General features: G+C 31.0%; 3 protein-coding genes across 10 annotated transcripts; all 3 read right to left on the bottom strand.

Moving 5' to 3' along the window:
- Nucleotides 1–649: 649 nt before the first annotated feature.
- On the bottom strand, nucleotides 650–2,499 carry LOC103852769 (kunitz trypsin inhibitor 2). Its single transcript, XM_009129673.3, has one exon. The coding sequence runs from the start codon at nucleotides 1,444–1,446 to the stop codon at nucleotides 766–768; it is 681 nt and encodes a 226-aa protein (XP_009127921.1). The 5' UTR covers nucleotides 1,447–2,499; the 3' UTR covers nucleotides 650–765.
- Nucleotides 2,500–5,170: 2,671 nt separating this feature from the next.
- On the bottom strand, nucleotides 5,171–13,898 carry LOC103852767 (kinesin-like protein KIN-14Q). 8 transcript variants are annotated; one of them, XM_009129667.3, is made up of 18 exons: nucleotides 10,430–13,898; nucleotides 10,288–10,345; nucleotides 10,053–10,217; nucleotides 9,440–9,987; nucleotides 9,169–9,340; nucleotides 8,936–9,003; nucleotides 8,640–8,850; nucleotides 8,481–8,557; nucleotides 8,304–8,403; nucleotides 8,113–8,199; nucleotides 7,845–8,021; nucleotides 7,479–7,764; nucleotides 7,123–7,284; nucleotides 6,828–7,043; nucleotides 6,685–6,722; nucleotides 6,408–6,571; nucleotides 6,196–6,321; nucleotides 5,171–6,116 (listed from the first exon to the last, which is right to left on the bottom strand). In XM_009129667.3, exons 1-18 carry the CDS (start codon nucleotides 10,508–10,510, stop codon nucleotides 5,358–5,360), a joined length of 3,495 nt encoding a protein of 1,164 aa, XP_009127915.1. In that variant the 5' UTR covers nucleotides 10,511–13,898; the 3' UTR covers nucleotides 5,171–5,357. The 8 variants fall into 8 exon arrangements, with proteins under 8 accessions (XP_009127915.1, XP_009127916.1, XP_033140716.1 ...); XM_009129668.3 differs by having other exon boundaries at nucleotides 10,053–10,211; XM_033284825.1 differs by having other exon boundaries at nucleotides 10,053–10,211; nucleotides 10,435–13,898.
- A 395-nt stretch (nucleotides 13,899–14,293) lies between these two features.
- On the bottom strand, nucleotides 14,294–22,586 carry LOC103852766 (ADP-ribosylation factor-like protein 6-interacting protein 4). The gene has a single exon (XM_033284832.1). It carries the CDS (start codon nucleotides 18,135–18,137, stop codon nucleotides 17,733–17,735), a length of 405 nt encoding a protein of 134 aa, XP_033140723.1. The 5' UTR covers nucleotides 18,138–22,586; the 3' UTR covers nucleotides 14,294–17,732.
- Between the last annotated feature and the right edge of the window lie 187 nt (nucleotides 22,587–22,773).

The following is a 22,773-nucleotide window of genomic DNA, read 5'->3' as shown; positions in this document are numbered from 1 at the left end:
TTATTCTCATGATCGCTCTAAACCTCAAGATTGTCTATCTCATTCAGTATTATATCAACACCGAACTCATCTAGGTAAAAAAAAAAGACCAGACAACATTCGGTGACAAATTATCATGCATATATGTATTATTTATTTGATGCTAGAGAAATTTGTTTTTTGTGTTTGTTTTCGATCCTTATGATCTCTTTCCAATGACTTTACCAAAAAAGTTAAGACCTTTCCCCTACAACAGGACGAATTTTCAGTTTTGTATTCTCAGTGGGTTTTATTCACTCATGCGAAAAGCATTAGTTTACAATTTCACTAACAGGTTTTGGATTCGAAGTTGGAAGCTCTTCTTGTTTATTGGAACTATAAACGTCCCCAGGATCCCAACTAACATAAAGCTGATAGAATCTCAAACTGTTATATATAGTGAAATATTACGATCTCAATCGAATGGAAACTTGAGTTAAGCCCAAACCTGAGAAAATATCTCAAGGTCCTTTATAAATTGTGTTTCAAAAGCCAAATTCAAATATACAACTGACTTCTTATTTATTTTGGATGTTCAATTAAACTTTGATTAGTTATGTATAAGGAAAAAGGATATGGAAAGAATTTGTGTATTTTTTTAATCCATTGCTTTGATGAAAAGTTGTGTCTCTTTTTGGCAAACATAGTTTTGTTTTATTTATGGAAATTCAGGTACATGCATGAGGGTATTATCTCAACCCATTACTTTAGGCCAGGCTTTACATTACATGATTCTTAGCTTGTTGACTAGTAGAATGGGAACATCCCTAGACCTAACTTCTCCAGACGTGAAGTAGATGTAGTAGCCGTAGTATCACCATGAACTTTGTGGAATTTGACGAGGAAGGTCTTAGCAGTATCATTGGTGAGAACTAGTTGTGGTGCATTTTCCCAAGGCCCTGGGATGGTTCCAATGGTTCCGGCTAAGGTGGTCAACTTGTAAGCATTTCCTCCTACAAAATTTTCTTTTCTCTCAATTCTAAACCAGCTGTTTCGTTCCCGCTTCTTACCACCGACGAGAATCGCAGGCTCCTCGGAAGCCGATGAGGATTCATCTACTTCCCAGTACTTGGAAAACTCTTCGCAGCCCGGCCATGCTTCCGACCTAAACTCGATATTTACAGCTTGCCCTTCGTTAACATAGGTGTCCATGAGCGGGTATGGATATGAGAAGCTAACCGGTAGGCCAGGTAAGGCTGTAACCGAGGATTGGCTGATGCCAAGTGGACAAAGGGGAAGTAGTTTAACAGGGACTGGGAGGAGACCACCTCCGTTACTCCTCGGGGAGTACGGTTGGATCAGGTATTGTGCACTCGTTAGAATTGGATTTTCGGCCGTATCCAGCGCAGGTTCGTATCCCTGGGTGCATACAGCTGCAGCCAACATGAGGGTGATGAGAAAGGAGACCAATGGAAATGATGACATCATTATGATTAATATTTGTGTTTAGGGTTTGATGAGTTTTTTTAATTTGTTTACTTTTGAGTTGTGTACTTGTGTTGCAGAGATCAGGCACATTGCCACCTATATTTATAATAGGACATTTCCGCAGTTAAAATTTATAACCGCGTGTGACAGTAAAAAGAAAAGACTAGTCTCTCATTTCTATAATAAATACATTACCACATCAGTTCTGATACATCAGTAACCGACTCAAACTTTGATTTTCAGCACGAGGAACATGCAAAATGGTCCACTGTAACTAACAAAACGGCCCACTGTAAAGGATGATCAAATGAATGGGAACTAAGACAACATTTCAAACAGAAAGCTACGAATGATAAAATCATAAAACCAATGATGAATGATTCTCTAAATCTGCTTTTCTTTCTGCCAACAACTTTTCTGTCAATTTAATACAGCATAGTAACAATATTTCAACGAGAAAACAATTTCTAGGACATAAGAGCACTTGCAAAAAAAAAAAGACATAAGAGCACCTCCATTGTATTTTAAATGAGATTCCTCACTACATAAAATTAATATTATAACAGACTTTACTATTGAATTAAGGTTTTATTGATAAAATAAAAATTGAGATTTGCCAAATATAACCTAAAATGTTAATGTAAAATAATTCATGATTTATTGTAATATTTACCATATTACTAATTGTTTAATATAGCATTTTAAAACACAATAATTTTATAGTTCAGTGATAGCATATTTTAAATCATGTGATACAAAATTTTAAATTGGAAAATCTTATTGGTTAAAGGTAAAAAATTTAATTGAAAAGTAGTATATTAAATTAATATCAAAATTTAGGAAAAATTTCAATTCTACCACCGGTTTGTTACTACTTTTCAAATTCACCATTAATGAATGAATATTTTCATAAATAGCTTGAATATTTTCATAAATAACCTAAATTTGTGATAAAATAGCACTAAGCTAATTTTTCTAAATATTTATAAAACATTTCTAAACCCAACCCCAACCCCTTGGTACTAAACCCTAAAAATAATCACTAAAGCCTAAACTCAAATGATATTATATTTTTGATTGAAAGTATTTTTGAAAATTGGTACTTAACTTATGGTATCTTAAACAATTTCTCAAAAAAATTAATACAAAATTGTACATGAGTTTAGTGATAATAACAAAACTAATTAGATATTCAAAAAGTTTATTTTAGTTAAAATGAAATATACATTTAATTTTTAAATAAACACAAAATTAACTAAATATTTAAAAGTTTTATTTAAGTGAAAAATGAAATTTACATTTATTTTAAATAAATACGAAATTAATCAAATATTTAAAAGGTTTATTTTAATGAAAAAATGAAAAATATATTTATATTGGAAAATAGAAGATATGAACCAAAACACTGCCAAAAACCAGCCAGGAATGTCGAGTCCTAAGTTTTAAAACGACTCATCTGTGTGCCTTTTGTTAGTGTTGTGTCCGGAGTTTGTAAAGTAACTTGTTTGTGTGTATTTCAGAAGTGTAGTGAGACAGTGTTGAAGATGTATGATCAAGGCGGAACTGTAGTAGTTCATGAAGTACGACATGAATTACGTTACGAGATGAGGAGACAAGTGGAAGACGAGTCGAGTAAAAAACATTATAGGAAAATTAACTGAGGAGTCAGTATAAAGGAAGATATTGGAGAAGAAGCAATCGATCTTATGAAATAAGGAAGCTTGTCTTATTTACTGAAGAACCAAATATGGAAAGTTTCATTGGGTAGATCTTTTAGTCTAGGATTTTCCTCTAAAGTATAAAGAGGACTTTTGGCACCGGGTGGCCGGTTAACGCACATAGAGCATTTTTAGCAAGAGAGAGTTTTGTAAGTCCGAATAAGAAGAAGCAAAGCATCTAGGGCTTAGGAGCTTGAGTGGTTCATAGACTGTTATAAGTCTGTGAACGAGTGAAACTAGTCAACAAATCAAGGTTTGTCATGAGCTTGATTGAAGGATTGCTTTTAAAAAGAACTTGTATGTACTTTTAAAAAGATTAATCTAGTTGTATTTTTGGAAAGAATTATCTATGTGTTACTGTGTGTTCTAGTTCGTGTAGCTCATATATCTTGCATTAACAAGTCTAAGGTCATATGGTTGTATTCCCTTGTTTATGGCCATTCGAAATGATTAATGAAATGTTTTTAAATTTTGGAAAAAAGAGTTCGGCCAAACTATAAAGTTTTTAAAAAGCCCAAAAATGAATTAACAAGCCTAATCGTAACAGGGTGAAAGTCATAAAATCCAGTGCGTACTTAGTAAAAATTTAAAAATCTATAAAGAAAATCCAAAATAACAATATTGTATTGCAAAAATAAAAACTTATTTACTTTTCTAATTTTAATAACTAATATAATAAATTTAATAAATAAAATATTGTAAAATTTGTATAAATATAGTATTAAAGTAAGTAATATAAAAAATTCTCTAAATATATGTGTATATATGTATATAATGGATTGGATATGCATTCATAACAATATTAATATTTGTGATTTGTGTCGTTTTTTACAGATAATGCATATTAATTTTTTTTTTTGCTTCTTAGAATTACGGATATCTGTATTTTTCGGTTCAAATCGAAACATATATCAAATCGAACCAAAATTTACGAATATTTCATCGATTTGAGTATATAGACATCTCAAAGGATATAGATAAAAGCTAATAATAGTCAACGACTATGTTGTGTAAGCGCATTGGTCCAGTGATTTGACCAAAAATTCATTAATGATTCTACATCAGGAGGTCTGAATTTCAATTTTCGGAAAAAATTGAATTATGCAGAATATTGAAAAAAATGTTTACAAGAGATCTTCGGTATGACACAAGGCGTACTGTCAGGAATGGATGTCATATGGCGGTTCTGGGTGATGCAGTTAGACGGAAGTCTTCTTAAGGTAAATAGATTTGTAGGTTTTAATATTGTTTATGTAATGTTTCTGATAGTTTGTAATAGAATAATTAACTAGTGTTAAAAAAAAAATCAACGACAATGCGTTGACTGAGACGTGTTGAAACAGCAAGATGTTTATGTTAGGATTAAGTGGATCCTATTTGGCTAAAGCACGTCACCAGACAAACGAAATAAATGTCACGCGCTGACTAAATGTAACTCGCGTTACTCAGACCCTGCTTAGCGCTGCTAAAATGTCAAAACCAAACAAACTCATTCATTTTACATGACTCTTATTTGCTTGCTTGCTTAATATGAGCCGATCTTCAGACACAACAACAACATTGGTGTTTTTATAATTGTCCAAAGACGAAAAAACGTGTTCATCGTGAAAAGATCAGACATTTTTCTGTTTTTTTTTAGAATTTCGTCATAGTAATGGGAAAAGGTGGTGCAATCAATGCAGAAGATGGCGAAGGGAAGAGAAGAACATGACGATGGCCTTTGGCTACTTTGGTTGTTGTGCTATTTTCTGTTGCTGTTAGCTCTAGGACAGTTTCTAATGTCAGTTTCTTCTTCGGCGATCAGTTAAGCTGTGGTGTGACTGCCCATTCTGGCCAGACGGTGGAATGTGTCATTTACGTGATTGTAGTGTGCGCGAATGTCCAGAGACTGAGGTTGACCGTACTATAGATAACATAGCGTTTAGAGGTTGGGTTGAGACTAATAATCCATGGACGCATAACGATGACACAGATAATGGTATTTAGTTTAACAAAATATGTCAGTGTGTGTCTGAGAAGTTTTGTTTCTTATATGAAATGTTTAACAAAATAGAGTCTATGTCTTAATGAAAATCAACTAGACTCCCAATAAAATAATTTCCAATGTTAAACTCACAAGGGCCAATCAAATACATCTATACAGTAGGATCAAATCAAATCCACAAACAACACATGAGAAGTTATGTCCTAAGGTCAGATCCATCTCTCTTTCTCCTTCTGTATCTGTTTCAGTGGTGTTTCCTTTAGACCTGCCTTGCGAGCATTGGTTAGCAAAACTCTGTGAGCTAACCTTCCTCTGCTTCCTATAGACAACCTAACTTTCTCCATTCCTACATTAATGCCAACTCTTCTCAACGGCTGCTGTCTCTGGTAAGGTTTCATTTGCATTCTCTTTTGCATGCTCCGTCTCAGTATGCTGCTCAGCATCTTCCCATTACTTTTACGCATCTTGGGGCTGATGCGTAGCACCTGGCTAGTGCCGCTCTTTTCATGAGGCCTTGATGGTGAAGTTAATGTGATTGGAAAGTATGGCATAGGGGCAAGAGTGCTCCTTCTTGGAGCTGGAGGTGGTAGAATACGCTTTGGACAAACGGAGAATCTCCCTGTACTCTTGGATATTTGCAACCGCTCAGCCATTTCTGGATTGTTGTTCTCCTTCTCCATGAGGTCGTTGTACTTGACGCTACCGTTAGGTAAAGGCGGTAGATCATTGCTGGTGGTGGTGGTGCTCTCTGAGAGTGGTGGTCGGTTTAGATTCACCATTTCTTTCGAAGTTGAGGTTTCATTTGAGCTCTTGTTGCTTCCCAACGGTATGGTTGCAAGTGGTGGCCTCTTTGATGGGATGTTTTCATCCCCGTGCTGTTGTTTCGTCTGATACTCAGTAATCATGGTGTCTACATGTTGACGAGCCAGCTTCCTCTCTACTAGCAGTTGCAATTCAAGTTCTTTAACCTAGCAAAGAAAGTGATATGTGGTGGTTTCAGCAAAGATCAAAATGTTCTTCGTGTGGTTATGAGGAGTATTGTTTTACCTTTTCTTGAAGAGTTTTGTTCTTAATGTCTCGTTCCTTGACCTTCGCTTCTAAACCGAACATCGTTTCCTCCATTTTCCTCATCTGTTCGTCTTTTACTTTCATATCTTGCTTCCATTTCTCAACCTAAAAACTTAACACAGCCCTGATTAAACACTTGAATGATTGGATATACACATATGTGGAGATGTCATCTTGAGAGTCTAGCTTACCATTTGCTTGTATTTCAAGAGTTCAGTATTGTCTAGCTGCTTCTTTGCAGGCCCCAGCTCTATCCCTCTAACTCTGCTAGCAAAATTCAGTGAGCATAGCGTTTCGCTGTTGTCTTTCTCGTTAGGACTGATTTGTACAAACATGAGGGTCTTCGAATCTCCTCCTGTTACATTCCAGTCAATTTTTTTTTATCATAAGCACCATTACAGGATAGTTAAAGTGAAACATATGTAAGCAAAGAAAATGGCTGCAGCTTTGTAAACAAAGTTAAAGTACCTAGAGAATCCTGAAGTAAGTGGGTGAGCTTTGAATTTCTGCAAAGGTAATGCAAACGAAACGTCAAATTGGATGAAAAATGGTGAATGTAGTCTGTTGTAACCTTGCTCACTAACTCGAGTAAAAGGATGAATCATACTGACCTGAAAGGAATGTGAGAGCTTTTATTGGCAAGAGCATATATGACATCACCAAGAGCAGATAATGATTTGTTGATGCTTTGAGTCTCCTTGAACCGTTCTCCTTGCACTTCTGTCTTTGCAACCCGTTCGCTTCCTGCTAAATCAACTAACCATAGTTTGCTTTTTGTGCATTCTCCAGTCAACAAATTCTCCCCTTTTACCATCACGCAGTAAATGCTGTGCAGAGAAAAGAAACTACGTTTAGGTAGCTGATCACCAGAAACCTTTTCTGAAAAAGGAGACTTGAGCTACAAACCAGTGAGATCGGCTGCTGTGCTCATTAGCCGTCGTTTTCCCAACAGCCCTTGCATTACTTCCTGTTTTCAACACATCCCAAACCTCCTCTATGCTTGTCACTCGTGCTTCAACCAATCCTGGTACGTGGTGGTTTCCTTCACCCACCTGCCTTACCTCAAATCTGCAAAAAAAACCATGATATGAAAATTTCAGTTAAAGGAATAAAGGATGTCAAACTAAGCTGAGACCATTTCGCCAAATTTTAGTTCAAACACAGCAACAAAAGTTACTTGTAATACTTACTGAAACACCAAGTTATAATCAACGAGTCTAAAGAACTATGGAGCTTGCATGCTCTCTACAAATCTTATGTACCTTTTCGCTGCAGATACATTTTGTGAAGCAGGGACCAACAAATCTCTTATTTGCTCGTTGTAAACTTCCAAGACACTGACCGAGATCTCATAACTGTAGCGGTTTTCTCGTTCTTTCATAATCTCAAACAGATTTTTTAGTGTTCTATAATTTACACCACGGTTCTCTGGAGTTCCTTCCATGGTAAAGGTTTTCCCGGTACCAGTCTGGCCATAGGCGAATATGCAAACATTGTATCCATCAATGACTGACGTAGCAAAAGGAGCAGTATCTTCGAAGACATCAGCTATAAAAAGAACAAGAAATAACATGTTGTGAGATGATGCAAGGGAAGTAGGAAAGGGTGTGATGGATGACAATGATCACCTTGGGAAGCGCTAGGACCAAAAACAGAATCGAACTTGAAGCTTTTTTTGGGCAACCCATTTGACATGACTATGACCTCTCCATTTTTGGTCGACTCAACATCAATTCCCATTGATGCTCCTGCTTCAATTTCTTCAAAGTTTAGGGGCCGACACCTGCAAAAGACTCTGATGTTTCCTGAAGAAAAGAATGATCACTGTAAGTTGGTATACTGCCATATTTAGCCAATGAAGTCCCTCTAGAAGTTATATTGGATATAAACACAGACCTTTTAGCTCCAGTATCTTATTGTATAATTCCTTCCTTTCTTTTTCTCCAGCTTTGAGATTTTCATGCAATTCTGCGTCCTGCATTACTGTTGTAAACAAATATCAACTGATCAAAATCACAAAAACACAAAATTATAAAATCTTTGTAGTGCTAGTGGTATGTCCAAATAACAGCAAACCCAAGACTCACCTCTGGACTGGATGTGAGAACTGAACTCGTTGATGTCTTGGACTAGCAATTTGTATGTGGATGCCTCCTCCAACAGCTTAATTTGCTCCATTTTCATAATCTATGAATCCAAATTCGTTTAAGTGAGGCATAAGACTTTGCAGTTGGTGATAGTATCTTAAATTTGCTTCCATGTACCTTCAATTTTCTTGTCAAATCTCTTAATGAAGAGAACCATCTGCTCTTTTCTTTTACTTGTCCCTCCACAGCAAAGGCTAGATATAAAAAAAGGTACTGAAATGTCAACTTTCACCCTTGCAATGAAAGACGTAAGCAAAAGGAGAAGGATGTACATACCTAAAGAACCAACATGCATCGACTTGCGCATTAGCTCATTTTGAAGCTCACGGAGAGAATTCAATGCTTCTTCGCATTCTCTACTCTTTCTTTCATTCTCTTGTTTAAGTTCGTCAACCATTCTCTTCATATCTGCCATCTCTTTCTTCTGCTGCTCGCAGTCATTACTCATCTCGTGGGTCTCTTTTTCCGTTCTGCAGTCTACATTTTCCTAAAAACAGTATTACACTATAATAATCAACTTATGTAATCTTAAACTTAAACTAGAAACATCAAAATTGTGCAAGATCTCTCACTTGAGGTGGCAAAGACAGAACAGTGTCAGTGTTTCCTTTCACTGCTAGCATTCCAGTGTCTTCAACATCTGAAAATGAAAAATTTTAGCAGAGAAACTGAAGTTTTGCTTAACCAAGTTAGATAGTTCTCTAATTTCCAAGCACCATATGAAACCATATATCTCACATGGAAGAGGAAGAAACCAAAAAAAAAAAATTCTTGTAGAAGACACAGAGGTTAGAAAGCAACATACAAGTAGTTGTTGCCTCCTTCCTAATAGAAATGCCAGATAGAATTGCGGTTCCTGTGACTCCTTCTAACCGTATAGATAGCTCTCCTTCCAGACCAACGAGCATCCTTATATCAGCTATCACAAGAGGTGTATTTGCTCCTACATGGGAAAACAAATCAAGACCGGATATAACCTGCAATATTTGCCAGTCAAACATAACCAAATCATTATTGATAAATATGTGATGAATAAGACCACAAAGAAAAGCTCAATGTAACGATGATGGCCTTGCCTTCGCTTCTTGAATAAATATATCGAAAACTCTAACTCCCGCAGGACCTTTAGTGAACTCGATTTCAGCAAAATGCAGGTCGATGAAGTAATCCCCAGGATCCAACGACTGAAACTTGTAAGCGAAATTACCAAGCCGAGCTGTTTGATACAAGAGAATCTCATCTTCATTGCCAACAACAGCATCAGTGGTGAAAGTTTCACCTCCACTGAAAAACTCATCCTTCAAGAAAGTCACATCATCCACACTCACATCCATCGTTGTAGAACCCGAGTTAATACTCATCACAGGTGTTGTAATCTCCCTATAGTTTCCAGGTGGTGAAGGTAACTCAAAGGAAGACCCAGGAGACAACTCAAATCCAAAAGTTTGGTTAATAGCTGAGAACCTAACAGACGGAGTTTTACAGCGGTGGATTCCATTCTCTAGAGAAAGCTCAGTGGAGAATCTGAGTTTCTGAGAAATATCTGGTGAATCTCCATATCTAGGTGAACCGCCGCAATTAACTAGATCTGGAGATGCTAGAGGAAACCCTAACACAAGCTTTCCTGAAACACAATCAATGTTAGACTCCATGAGATGATTAAGGAAAATGTAAAAAAGGTTTCAGTACCATCTAATGCTATGAGATCACTAGATTGCTCCCATTCCATCAATCCTGGGCTTGATCGTTCAACATTTAACGCTATGTGATCACTAGATTGCTCCGATTCCGATATTGGATCACTAGATTGATCCGATTCCATCAATCCTGATCTTGATTGTTCAACATCTACACCTAAATCCATATTTATTGAAGTTTGAGAGAACTTACTCATAGATTTGAATAAGGTTTCCGATTGACTTACCATTTTCAACGAGATCCGCCATTGTCATAGTCACTGAGCTCGATACTGTAGTAGCTTCCTAAAGAACGAAAAATATTACGAAAAAGGAATTAAGCAGAGTGAGGGCAACTCATAAATTGAAGAATCAAATTGAAAAAGAAAACTCACAGCAAGAGAAGCTTTCGCGTCGGGGAGAAGCATCGGTTGCTAGAAGTGGATCGTAACAATCCTCCATCGATAGCATAGAGTATCCAAATATTCGGAAGAGGAGATAAAAGGAGATGATGTTTTGTGGTTAAGGCAAGAATCCTTTTTTCTCCGTCCTTTTACGGTTATCTTAACGTTATTTTATTAGATGACCGTTTGATTCGTTACTACTACTTTGAAATTTTGAAATTGTTTTGTCGGGCAGACGGGCAGTGATTGATCTCTTTTTACGGCCAGACTATGTTACTTACACGTGGCTTTTTAACGGATTCCAAGTGGACTTAACCCAAAATGAAATTATTAGTTTGGTTCTCACAAAGACAACGAATATTATAGTTTAAGTTCTGAATTCTGATACATAATGTGTTCATTGCATATTAGTTATGTTTATGTGTGTGTGACTGCCGTTCATATATTTAAATATAATTTACAGATGACATAAAAACAACAACTAAGAATGAAAGACTACATATATTAGTCTTGTGAACTTTGTTACTAACTAAAATACCGTCCAAATTTGAATTCAATGGTAATCATCCCATGTACCTCAAAAGAGAAGCATTAATATATTTTAGTTATGATATGTGTCATCACTACAATGCTTCCTAAAGTCCACAGAAATATATGTTGGTCCACTAAACATATATTATCTATTTTTTATTAAACTAATCAGAAAATTAATTAACAATTTACAATTATTATTATTTTTTCTTTAAATAAAATATATGAAATTACCAAAAGTGAATAAAATATATATTTAACAATTAATGATTTTAATAAGAAATATTTGATAACAATTTACATATCCTCTATTAGTTTTGTTGAATATTAAATTCTTAAAATAAATTAACAATTATATTAACTATATAATAAAAATAATTTTTTTTAATATATGTTATATTTTCATTTTTTGAAAAGACCATAAATTACAAAAACTGTTAAGTCTCACAATGAAATTTTTGTGACCAATGGTTTAAGTTTTTTTTGTTATAATAAGATATAAATGTTCATAAAATCATATGAGTAAAAATCACATTTACTAGATATGAAGATTAATATATATATATATTAAATAACATACCATATAAATTACATAAATATTTAAATTTACAAACTTGCATTGAACAAGTATTGAGAATTTGATATTTTAATTTCAAATTTGCGTGAATTTTTTAAAAAAATATAAGTCATTAAAATATAAAAAGTCCGAGACTAAAATTTTTGTTATTAATGGTTTAAAATTTTTGTTAAAAAATAGGAATGATCATAAAATCATATGATTAAGAAGTTTCATTTAATACATTGTCATATTAAACAAATATTATATATCTATGTTAATATTATTTAAATTTAATTACAAACAATAGAAAATAGAGAAAATATTTTTTTTTTAATTTTTCTACCACAAAATGATTTTAAATAAGATACAAAAGTGATTTCTTTAATTTATGTATTTGTATCAATTTAATTATATATGTAACAGTTACTAGCTTTTAATTATTCAATATATATTTATTAATTTTTTTAATAATATGTAAAAACGTTAAATAAATAACAATGTAAAAATAATGTGTATATAAAATATTCATTCCGCACATGGCGGATCTTTAAACCAGTGCACTATATAAACTTTGTCTCTTCCACCTCCTGATTCTAGAGCTGGAGTTTTACTCTGAGATTGAGCTTTTTTCCAGGTCCGTCAAGACTTATGGGCTCTTAACTATTAGATTAGGTTATTTAATTTTGGTTCTAAGGCCAATTGGCCACTAAGCAATTAAATTGCTTTGTAACATTCACACTAGATGATAATTTGCGCGCGGGTGGATTTAAAAAAACATATTATACTTGAATATTATAAATAAAATATATTTTGTTATCAATAACTTTTTCTACATTTGATTAGAGGTGAACATCCGAGTACCATTTGGTTCGATTCGGATCCTCGAGGGTTTGATTCGGTTCGGATCTTTGCGGGGTTAGTTCGGGTTTAGGTTCAGAAAACTATTTAATTTTTTTTTCAAAAATTAAAGTTCATATATAGTTTAAATTTTTCAAAATCTAAAAATAAAAATAATGTATAACATATAATTTTGAATAATGTATGCCAAAATACTTTAACTTAACATAAAAATTGATTTAGCTTAAATATTTGGATAGGAATTCAATAGAGATTTTAAATATTTTAGGTATTATAGGTATCGTTTAGCTATTTTAAACATGTACTTATACATTATTTGTATATATTTCCAAGTATTTTAGACAACTTAAAAAAATCTTATATATTTTGTATATTCTTTTAGATAATAAATTTAAAAATAATTAATATATTTGAGCATATAAATATTGTTAGGCTTTATTCAAATACCTAAAATATTACGGTTTGGATCGGGTTTGGTTTTGGTTCTTTATATACCAAAATTTTGAACCCATTCGGATATCTAGCAATTTTAGTTAAAGTTTAGTACTATTCTTTGGATCGGCCTTGGTTTGGTTTTTTGGATTCAGATTTTTTGGCCAACCTTATATTTTTATTGTGATAAAATTTCAAACGATAATGATGATGGTTCATATTGACTTTGGGTATGCAAAATTTTTTAAACCAAAACAGATTTTACTATGTACGCTGCTCATTTAGTTATCATTAAAAACTGTTCTAGACCCATTTCAGAAAAACAATGGATTAAACTTAAAAAAACATTACCATTTCAGATTGTCAATTGACACTTCCAAATTTTCTATATCGGTATTGTGACGAATATAAAGGGGGTTAGGGTTAGGAAAGCAAATTTGTTGTACAATCCATGTTCTCACTAGGTGATTTCAATAACTTCTAAATAAGTCTTAGTTGTATCGATCTCTTATGAGATTTTCAAACAATATTAATTAATAAATCTTACACTTGCTAAAGTAAAATTGTTTCTCAATTAATATATATGAGATTATAGTAATCACATAAGCCAAAACAATATCTCTTGTTTATTTACAATATATTTATGCTAAATAAATCAAAATAATCATTTTATTTATTTTCTATGGTATCTAATTTTATTTCAAAGATATTGACATAAATATATAATATATTTTAATATAAATATTTATTATTGAGACTTCCTACTCATATGGTTTTATTGACATTTGTATATTTGAAGTCAAAAAAATAAAACATTAATCTCAAAAAAATTCGATGTGGTGTTTTTTGACGAAAATTTCAAAATAAAAATATTAAGGTCCCAATACTCTTTCAATGAAAGTTTCAAAATTAACATATTAAATAATAATTCATATTAATCTGATTGTATGATCATTTGTATCTTGTTATAACAAAAAAAATTAAGCCATTGATCACAAAATTTTAAAAGGGATTTTTAACATTTTTTGTAATTTAAAGTCGTTTTAAAAAATTCAAAATATAACATATAAGATAAAAAAAATTTATATTATATGGTTAATGTGATTGTTTAATTTCTTTTATTACTATAAAATTAAACATAAATGAGTAAGCATGCAAAAATTGTTATCAAATCGTTATTATTCATAATTATTAATTGTTATGTATATGTTAATTATATTAGGTAATTCTGTAGCTTTTATTTAAGGAAAGAATACACATTTCTTATATTTTGGGTTAATATAATGTTCTCTATTAATTGGATATTGAACCAATATTTTTTTCAATTGATTCTTAAGCTATCAGGTAAGCTAAATTGTCATCATAATTAAGTGACATCTAAGCATGGTCTCTTTTTAATTAGTACAAACTTAAGGTTACAATTGTTTTAATGATCTTCAATTAATATATATATATAGGGGATTCTCCTGCAATTTAATTGTAAACTAGATTTTGACAAAGGCGGGTATATTTTTTGTTTTATTTTTTTATTATTTCAAGAAATTTAACTTTTATATTTATTTTTAATATTAATTAAATTTAATATAATTTTTGCTAACTATATTGAATATGTCTAGTTGCATAACTATACACTTGTATCATAGGCATTTCACAAATTAGTTATAAACTTTATTTCTAAAATTTGCAACATATTATATTTTCTTAGTAGTTATCTAATTATAGCAATTATATAATTGCTCACATTATATTTGTAAACTTACTTTGGTTTTTAATAAAAATATATAACAAATTATAGAAACTATTTTGTTTGAAAAAAAATGTAGATTGATCTTATCTTATTAAAGGTCAATTAGGCAATAAATATTAATCAAAATGAATTTGAAAATCAATAGAAATTGAAAAGGTCCATAGAGATAGTTGTTGGAGTTGAAGAATCCTGTGGTTTCAGTAGGAAGAAAGATTAAGATATTGTTTTCTTTAATCAAAAGGCGGGTTTACTTTTAGACTTACATAAATTATTTATGAATTTTTATATAAAATAGTATATGGTCTAGACACATTAATCTGGAACCGAAAAACCAAAAAAAAAATATATTTATATAGCTGGCTGAATATTTAGATTTTATGAGGTCATACTGATCTCGTAATTTATTCCAGCTATAGCAATTATTAAGTTTTAATTTTGTGGAAAATCAAAAACGTATACATATGATTACAACTGCTTCCATATGAACTTTCAATTCGTATAAGAATCAAACCGTGAACTCTTTGTACGTGTTGGTGTAGCACTAACCAACATTTTTTATTTAGTAACTGTTAACCGGTGTTCTTTGTTGAGAGTTTTTACTTTTTAGATACAGAAAAGTGGGTCCCGTTTATTTTGAGATCAAAGCGGTGGTTACAAAAAAAATATCTAGTAAGCGTAGAAAGACACACTTTATGGTATAAGTAATTTTCTTTTAAAGTAGATTCAATGGCACAAAAGTAATATTCAACAGAGTTGTGAGGCCAAATATAAGGATGATCCTGCTTTAACTATATTGATTGATCTTTTAGCAAAAAAACAAAAAAAAAACTAGTGCACTATTATATATATAGTTTAAATTCAAGGTTAATTATGAATAATTTTCCAGTCTATTACATTTTTATGATGCGGCTTTAAGCACAAATGCATATATGCACATATTTTTCCTTTGAATCTGGAATTTTCAAAATTATTAAGATGGATTTTGTTGTATTTTCACAAAATTTGGAATGAGAGGAAGTTTATATAGCAGAACTACATCTTAGAAGACATAATAGCAAGAGACATCAAGAATCTGAGAACGATTACTGAAAGTCGCAAAACCAAGGAGAGTACAAATTAATCAAGGTTAGCTTTATCATAACTCGAAGGACAACGAGAGGAGTCTTCAATAAAATTGCTAGTTTCACGGCATAAGGTTACACTAGTTGAAGAAGAGATACATTGTCTTAAAGAGGGTGGTTCCTTTATTTCTCCTAAAAAGGCTCAATGTATCGTTAAAAGGTGAAAAGTGTTAAAAAATCTGAGATGATCCATTTCTAGAAATTGACAAGCCTTTGTTTTGTTCTTTTTAGTCCTCGACAATGCAATTTAAGCTCCAGACCTCCAGTAAATGGACTGATACTTGGCATGAGAGTCGCCGCCTAAGTTTTGGAGTAGTTTTCAGCCACGGCCAAGCCTTTAGTCTTTTGTTATGATGATTTGTGACATCCATGCAGACGTGCCCTCAGGCCAAGAACCCTTTAGTCTTACCAAAACCAAAGGATTACATGAAATCTGTGTCGGCACATGGTTAATGATATTTTCTTTTCTCCATTCAGTCGAAGATAGATATATCTTGAAGGAAGTGAATTAAACAACAACTCAAAACATATCAGTAATGTATCTCACGCATCACGCTGAAACAAGACTAGACGAGGCTGGTCTTAGTAATAGACTAGTATAGGTCGGTTTTGAGTTCCATTTGTTTGAAGAAAATCAAAATAGCTTATTATATATGCATATCCGTAAAATCGTATTTGGTTGGCTCAAATTTATTTTTGTTTGAATTTGTACGTACTTGATTGTTAATGTCAATCATTGACACTATAGTCTTATGGGGGTTATAGTTCTTCATTTGAGCTTAACTATAAAACGAATTAATGATTGCTGGTGAATTAAAAAATATATACTAATGTTCAAAGAAGTTTCACGGGACCGGTGGTCTATATAGTATATTCTAAGTTCCAAGACGCGGAACACATACACATCTATCTGTAAATATTTATGATTGCATGCAACAAACATTACTGGTACGGCTTAATTAAAATTTTGAACAGCTGTATGTAATATGAAGTGAATCATATGGTATGAAAGTACAACACGTCTTTGTCCTCATACCGTACATTATTTCTGGCAACTAGAGTAAAAGTCATGCGCCAGCTTATCATGTCATGGATCTCTTTGTGTATTCTTTTTTTTGTTGACGTTCTTAATACAGATCACATATATGTGCACTACAAAAATGGAACGTCAAAAGAATTATTCGTCTTTTTCAACTGTTGTCCTGAGATTTACCTAGTTACCTACGTATTTTATCATAAGATGGCACCCAAATATCTAGATAAATTGATGCGTTATTGACCAATAAGGCCTGGCTCACTCAACTGTTTATAATGGCTCAAATTTCGTAGACAGGACAAAGACCTAGATTCGTCACGAATGTCAAAAACACAATTGAATCACACTGTCTACGAAAATTGTTATGGTTTCTTTTTTTGTTTAGTAGTAAACGTTTGAAAAATAACCAACTTTCTATATATCTCGAGAAATTTTTTTGAACATATATCTCGAGAATTAGTTTATGTTGATCTTTATTCATTCTACGTGAGATATATAAATTCTAAACTCACTATTAAAAGTAATCTATTAAAATTGGTGGCAAAGTCAATAAATCTTTTTTTGATTAATAATTTAGAGCTGTGTTTCCTTTTTGGTGTTTGTATGTCCGTAAAACTGCCGGCTTTGGATTCGAGTTTGTACACTTTGATAATAATGAAAAAAAAAATCATACGAAAATAAAAAATTTGGGATAATATAATCTAGTGAAATTTTAATTTTAACAAGTAAAAATGTCGTGACTAAACAAAACATATACAGTATTACCACCGACATAGGTTACAACCAGAGACTTGTGAATTGTGATGTATCATTTAAAAAGAAAAAAAAATGAATTTCACTTCCGTTATTAGCTTACAACAATATTTTAAAAAAGGAGAGAATTTTGTAGGTATAAAAATCTTGTGCAATTTTGCTGATTCTCTGCATTTCTTGACTAGACAAGAATGAATGCATAAAAATAATTATATTACTAGTATGTATAAAAAGCTTAAATAAATCAAAGAACTAATCTACGATAGATCCGAGCAATAATCTGAAGACAAAGCTATGTTTCTTCCCATCCTTCTTCTTCTCTCTGTACCGATATTGCAATGGAGAGGAACAAGAAGAGACTGAAGAAGATGAGTAACAAGATGACACCGACGTGGAAGAAGAAGAAGATGATGAGCAGCAAGATGCTTCCTTCTTAGCTACGTTTTTAGTGTACCCGTAGTACTCTAGAGATATCTTAGAGAGCCTTTCAGTTAGACATAAGGAACAGATTCCAGGAGACTGTCTATGTTTCGTGTGCTTCTTGCATGAGAAGTTATTGTCTGAAATGGAATTTGATCTCTTTTCTTGAGGGTTCTTTGATTTCATTGCTCTTCTTGTTCTTCTCGATCCACTAGCGATGAGGAAGATGTTTGCCATTGATTAAATCTTGTGAGCTTTGTGTTATTTTCTGTTTTGGTTATTTTTGTTTTGCCTTCTCGTGATTGTATCTAACTATTTATAGCTGCTTTGTCTTTGTGTAACTAATGCAAAGCTGGTGTTTGATTTTCCATGAAGGTTCCGAGATCATTCTCTTATTTTCTTAAATTTTTTACATTTTTAAAGAGGCGAGAAAAAAAAAAGAAAACAACAATAAAAGACTTAGAATGAGGTGAAATCAATGTGGGATGAGCCCACAATTTACTATTTTTCTTTGCTTTTTTCGTCTAAAATTCATATAGACAGTGATAACATTAATACAAAATCAATAATAGACTTTATGATATTTGTTTTTAACTAGCGACACAATAGTAAATACACTAACAAAAATGTTTATATTCTAATTCAAGTAACACTCAGAATCGATGTTTCGAATTTATTAACACTTAAGATAAATAGAGATTTTGTTAGTATATGTGAATGAAAAAGTGCTGGTTAAGAGCATTTTCAATGGTTACACAAAACTTTATTCTATGTTTCACTCTAAAAAAGAGTAACTTTATTATAGAATTAGATTTGCTCCAATTGTTCATTCTATAATTCAGTCTACTATTGAAGACGGTTAAGTAGATGTAAACATTATTAATTCTGACAAAACTTTTTGTTATATTGTTATTTGTTAGTTTGGTTTAGTTATGAGATGGACGGCTTAGATGCATTTAAGAGATCCGGCGGGTCCATAAAAATGTGTTCCAATGTCAAAGTACCTATCTGGCTGTCTCTTTCGCCGTGCCGAGACTGTCAATTACTCGTGACACTTGTCAGTCCATTATTCTTCAGACGATCGTTCGTGATCATAACCCTATGTCTTACTTTATTTAAAGTATTCACACTCCTAAATTATTATTAGAAAAGTCCAGAAATTATAATCTATACTATTATTTGCGAAATGATTTTTCGCGTTCAAACTCTAATATTAAAAATTAAAATGATTAATATCGGTAATATCATTAATTAATTAATATGTTTATTTTTCTACAATTGATCATAAATTAAATATTAAATAAGTATAATAAAAGGGGAATATGGATTTTACGAAAAGGGAAAAAATATTTTCTCATTATCAAAAAGTTAGAACATGTTTTAAATAAAATAATTTTTGGTTTTAGAGATTGTGAAAGGCTAAGATTCTTATAAACTTTAATCGACCTTAAATAAATACTCACGTTACAAGATTAATGAATCATCATCTATGATGAATTACATAGTATATTATAAAAAATAAATTCATGTTAATAATTTAACATATATATTTTTAACCCTTTTAAACATCAAAATAAATAATTAGGTTTAAAATAATAAAATTAACCACAAATCTATTGTGATAATAAAATCATAACTATTACCTATTTTCTTTCCAAAATTTTAAAGTTTATTAAATAATAAGATAAGTGTGTATATATATATATATATATATATATATATATATATATATATATATATATATTGAATAAACGAAGAAAATATTATCATCATCTAAATTCACATTTTCTTTTTTAATTTGTATCTAAGTTATCATAAAATATTTTATTTATGAAATGTTTTTCTGCTCCGAAATCTTGTGTTAAAAGTTAATTGGTTAAAATCATCAATACTCTTAAGAATATTTTGTCACTATATAAATAACCACTAAAAAGACATTTTCAAAATACATTATTAATTAAGTGGCAAAAGATTCTTATATCTTTGTTCTCTATATATATAAATAATAATAATAATAATAATAATAATAATAAAAAATTATGTTATCGAATTCTAATTTTTCAAATTCAAACTTTTTATAATTTTTTATTTACAATATTTTTTCCAAAAATTTTTGTTTAAAAATCAAAAATTATGTTTGAAACTATTTTAAAAATATATATATATATATATATATTTTTTTTTTTAATTTTTTTTTATTTATATATTTATTACAATCCTAAATTTTACATTCCAAAAACTCTACTCCACCCCTCAACTATAAACCCTCTCAACTATAAACCCTAAATCTAGATTAGTTAATCTTAGGGATATAAATGTTTTTCACCCTTCATTAAAAGTGAGGGTAAAAGTGGTTAGTGTAAACATGAAAAATAGTACTATAAATGTGGTTTATGTGGCAATCCCATGAATTACAATAATAAAATTGCCTTTTCTCAACAAAAAAAAATTGCCATCACCTATTTTTCCTTCATAAGAGATTCAAATTTAGAAGATAGTAAGATAAGTATGTGTATATCTATTTATAGAATAAATCAAGAAAATAATATCATTATCTCAATTAGCTTTTTTTTTAAGTTTTTCTTTAAGTTATCATAAAATTTAATTTTGAATTTATCTTTTATTTCTTTTGTTCTTATTTTGATTTTGTGTTTCCAAAGTTTGTTTAAATTATCATGAAAATAAATAAGATCATTAAAATAACCTATCATACTAATCTTCAAATTTATAATGCATTTACTAATAAATATTTGTAATATAATTATGCATGCATGTGCGGGTGAAATACCTAGTATACTACTATTTATAGAAAAAACTTGATTGATTATCTTTTATTATAAACCAAACACAGTTATAGACAAAAATGTGAGATAACAATTGAACATTTCGAGATATATTAGGTATCAAGATATGTATGTTACGTACTGAGACAATGGCGGAGGCAAGAAATTTTTTTATTGGGGGCATCTAAACTATTAAAACAGAAGTACATTTAGTACTTAACCCTGAGTTTTGCACAATAATTACAATTACATGCCACTGATCTAAACACAGTAGTTTTACACTTTCCTTAACCTAAAACTATTTGTATTTATTGATCATCATTAATACCACTAACCAATCATAACATTTTACCAAATTTGGAAAGTCACCAACTATCCAATCTACGATTCCTTCGTTGACTCTGATCCATTATTCCATTAGATATATGTATGTTCAACCTAAACAACAAAATTATCAAAGCAACGTTGGAAAATGGCTCAAAATCGGATGCTTCCATCAAGTTCATTTGGGATGAACTTTTCATTCTACTTGATCTCAACCTAATTTAACAAATCAATCACGAATTGGGATCAAAACCATTATACGTTTACCCAAAACCTTAAGGTTCCAAGTTATTTCAAATGTATTTATATATATAGATATAAAACTACATTGCCATATAAATCCAAAACGATTCAAAATACTTTATTATCTTGCCATATAATTGGTCTATAATTTTGCAAACGAATTTAAGTATCTAAACTAGAATATTCTCATCTAAACCAACTAACTTGCCAATATTGTTTTCTAAATATATAGATCCTATGCGTGATTAATTCCTAAATATGGACAATATGGCAATTGATTTTAAGTACCAGAAAAGGATATTCCCACCTATATCTTTGCTAAAATTTAGCAATATCTAAATATTTAATATGATTTAAATTATTTTCTATATCAACTCTCGTGGCCTTACGACTTCTTTTCTTCACATTCATAGTTTAGTGAAATCCTATTACGATTTTTTTCTTCACACTCATAGTTCAAAGCAAAAATATATGGGAAACCACCAAAGTTATGAATTTTTTTCCCGTGGCCTTACGACTTTTTTCTTCACATTCATAGTTTAATTTCAAATTACATGTTTTTAAATTCAAACTTTTATAAATTTTAATAAGGTTCGATTTTTCTTTTCAATTTTTTTTTTGAAAAAAATCAAAATGATTTTTGAAACTATTTCAAAAACTATTTTAAAATTTTTAATATTTATAAATATAATTATATATTAAAAATGATAAAGATAAGACAAAGATAGCATATTGAATGCACGTAAGGAATATTCAAGCGAACAAGAAAAGTCGATTGCTTTCGTTTCTGCTTTTTTTTCCTGTTTTTTCGGAAAAAAAAATAATGGGCTTAGGTTAATATTATATTATTAAGTCCATTATGTAATGATAAATTCGCTTATTTGGACCTACTTTAAAATCAAAGAAAATGGCCAAGTATAGTAAGATAAGCTAAACATATCTTTGTTTACAATAATCATAAATTTAAATTTATACTTAATATACATATTTCAAATCTAAATAACCATATTTAAATTTACTAAAACTATAAAAGGTACTTACAAAAATAATATATTGCATCTTAATAGTATAGTTATGTTAAAATAAGTTGAGTACCAATCTCATAGAAGAAGCTTAACAAATCTAAAAACAAGACAAAAATGTATGCATTGACAACACGAACAAGTATAATAAGTTGATTGCATTCTCAAATGTTAAGTCACATATAATAATACAGAAAACATCTGCGAATCCGTGATAAATTACAAAATTTATCAACTAAAAACTTTGAAAAGGTCTATAAATCTAATAACAAAAACATATGCGCCGACAACACAAACAAGAACCTTCAAGTTGAGTGCATTCTCAAATATCAATTACATCTGATTTTGAAAAAATACCCGCGCGGGTGCGCGGGTCAAACTCTAGTATACATTAAGTGGGCTTAAATATAATAATCTTTTCTAAAATTTTTAGTGGGTTTAAAGTTTAAACAAAAATATGGGGGCAAACTTTCTTTTTTAATGGGAGCATATAGATTCAAA

This window comes from Brassica rapa, chromosome A02 (genome assembly GCF_000309985.2).
Source record: "Brassica rapa cultivar Chiifu-401-42 chromosome A02, CAAS_Brap_v3.01, whole genome shotgun sequence".
In the NCBI taxonomy this organism is placed as follows: Eukaryota; Viridiplantae; Streptophyta; class Magnoliopsida; order Brassicales; family Brassicaceae; genus Brassica; species Brassica rapa.
This window is presented reverse-complemented; position numbering and strand designations above follow the sequence as displayed.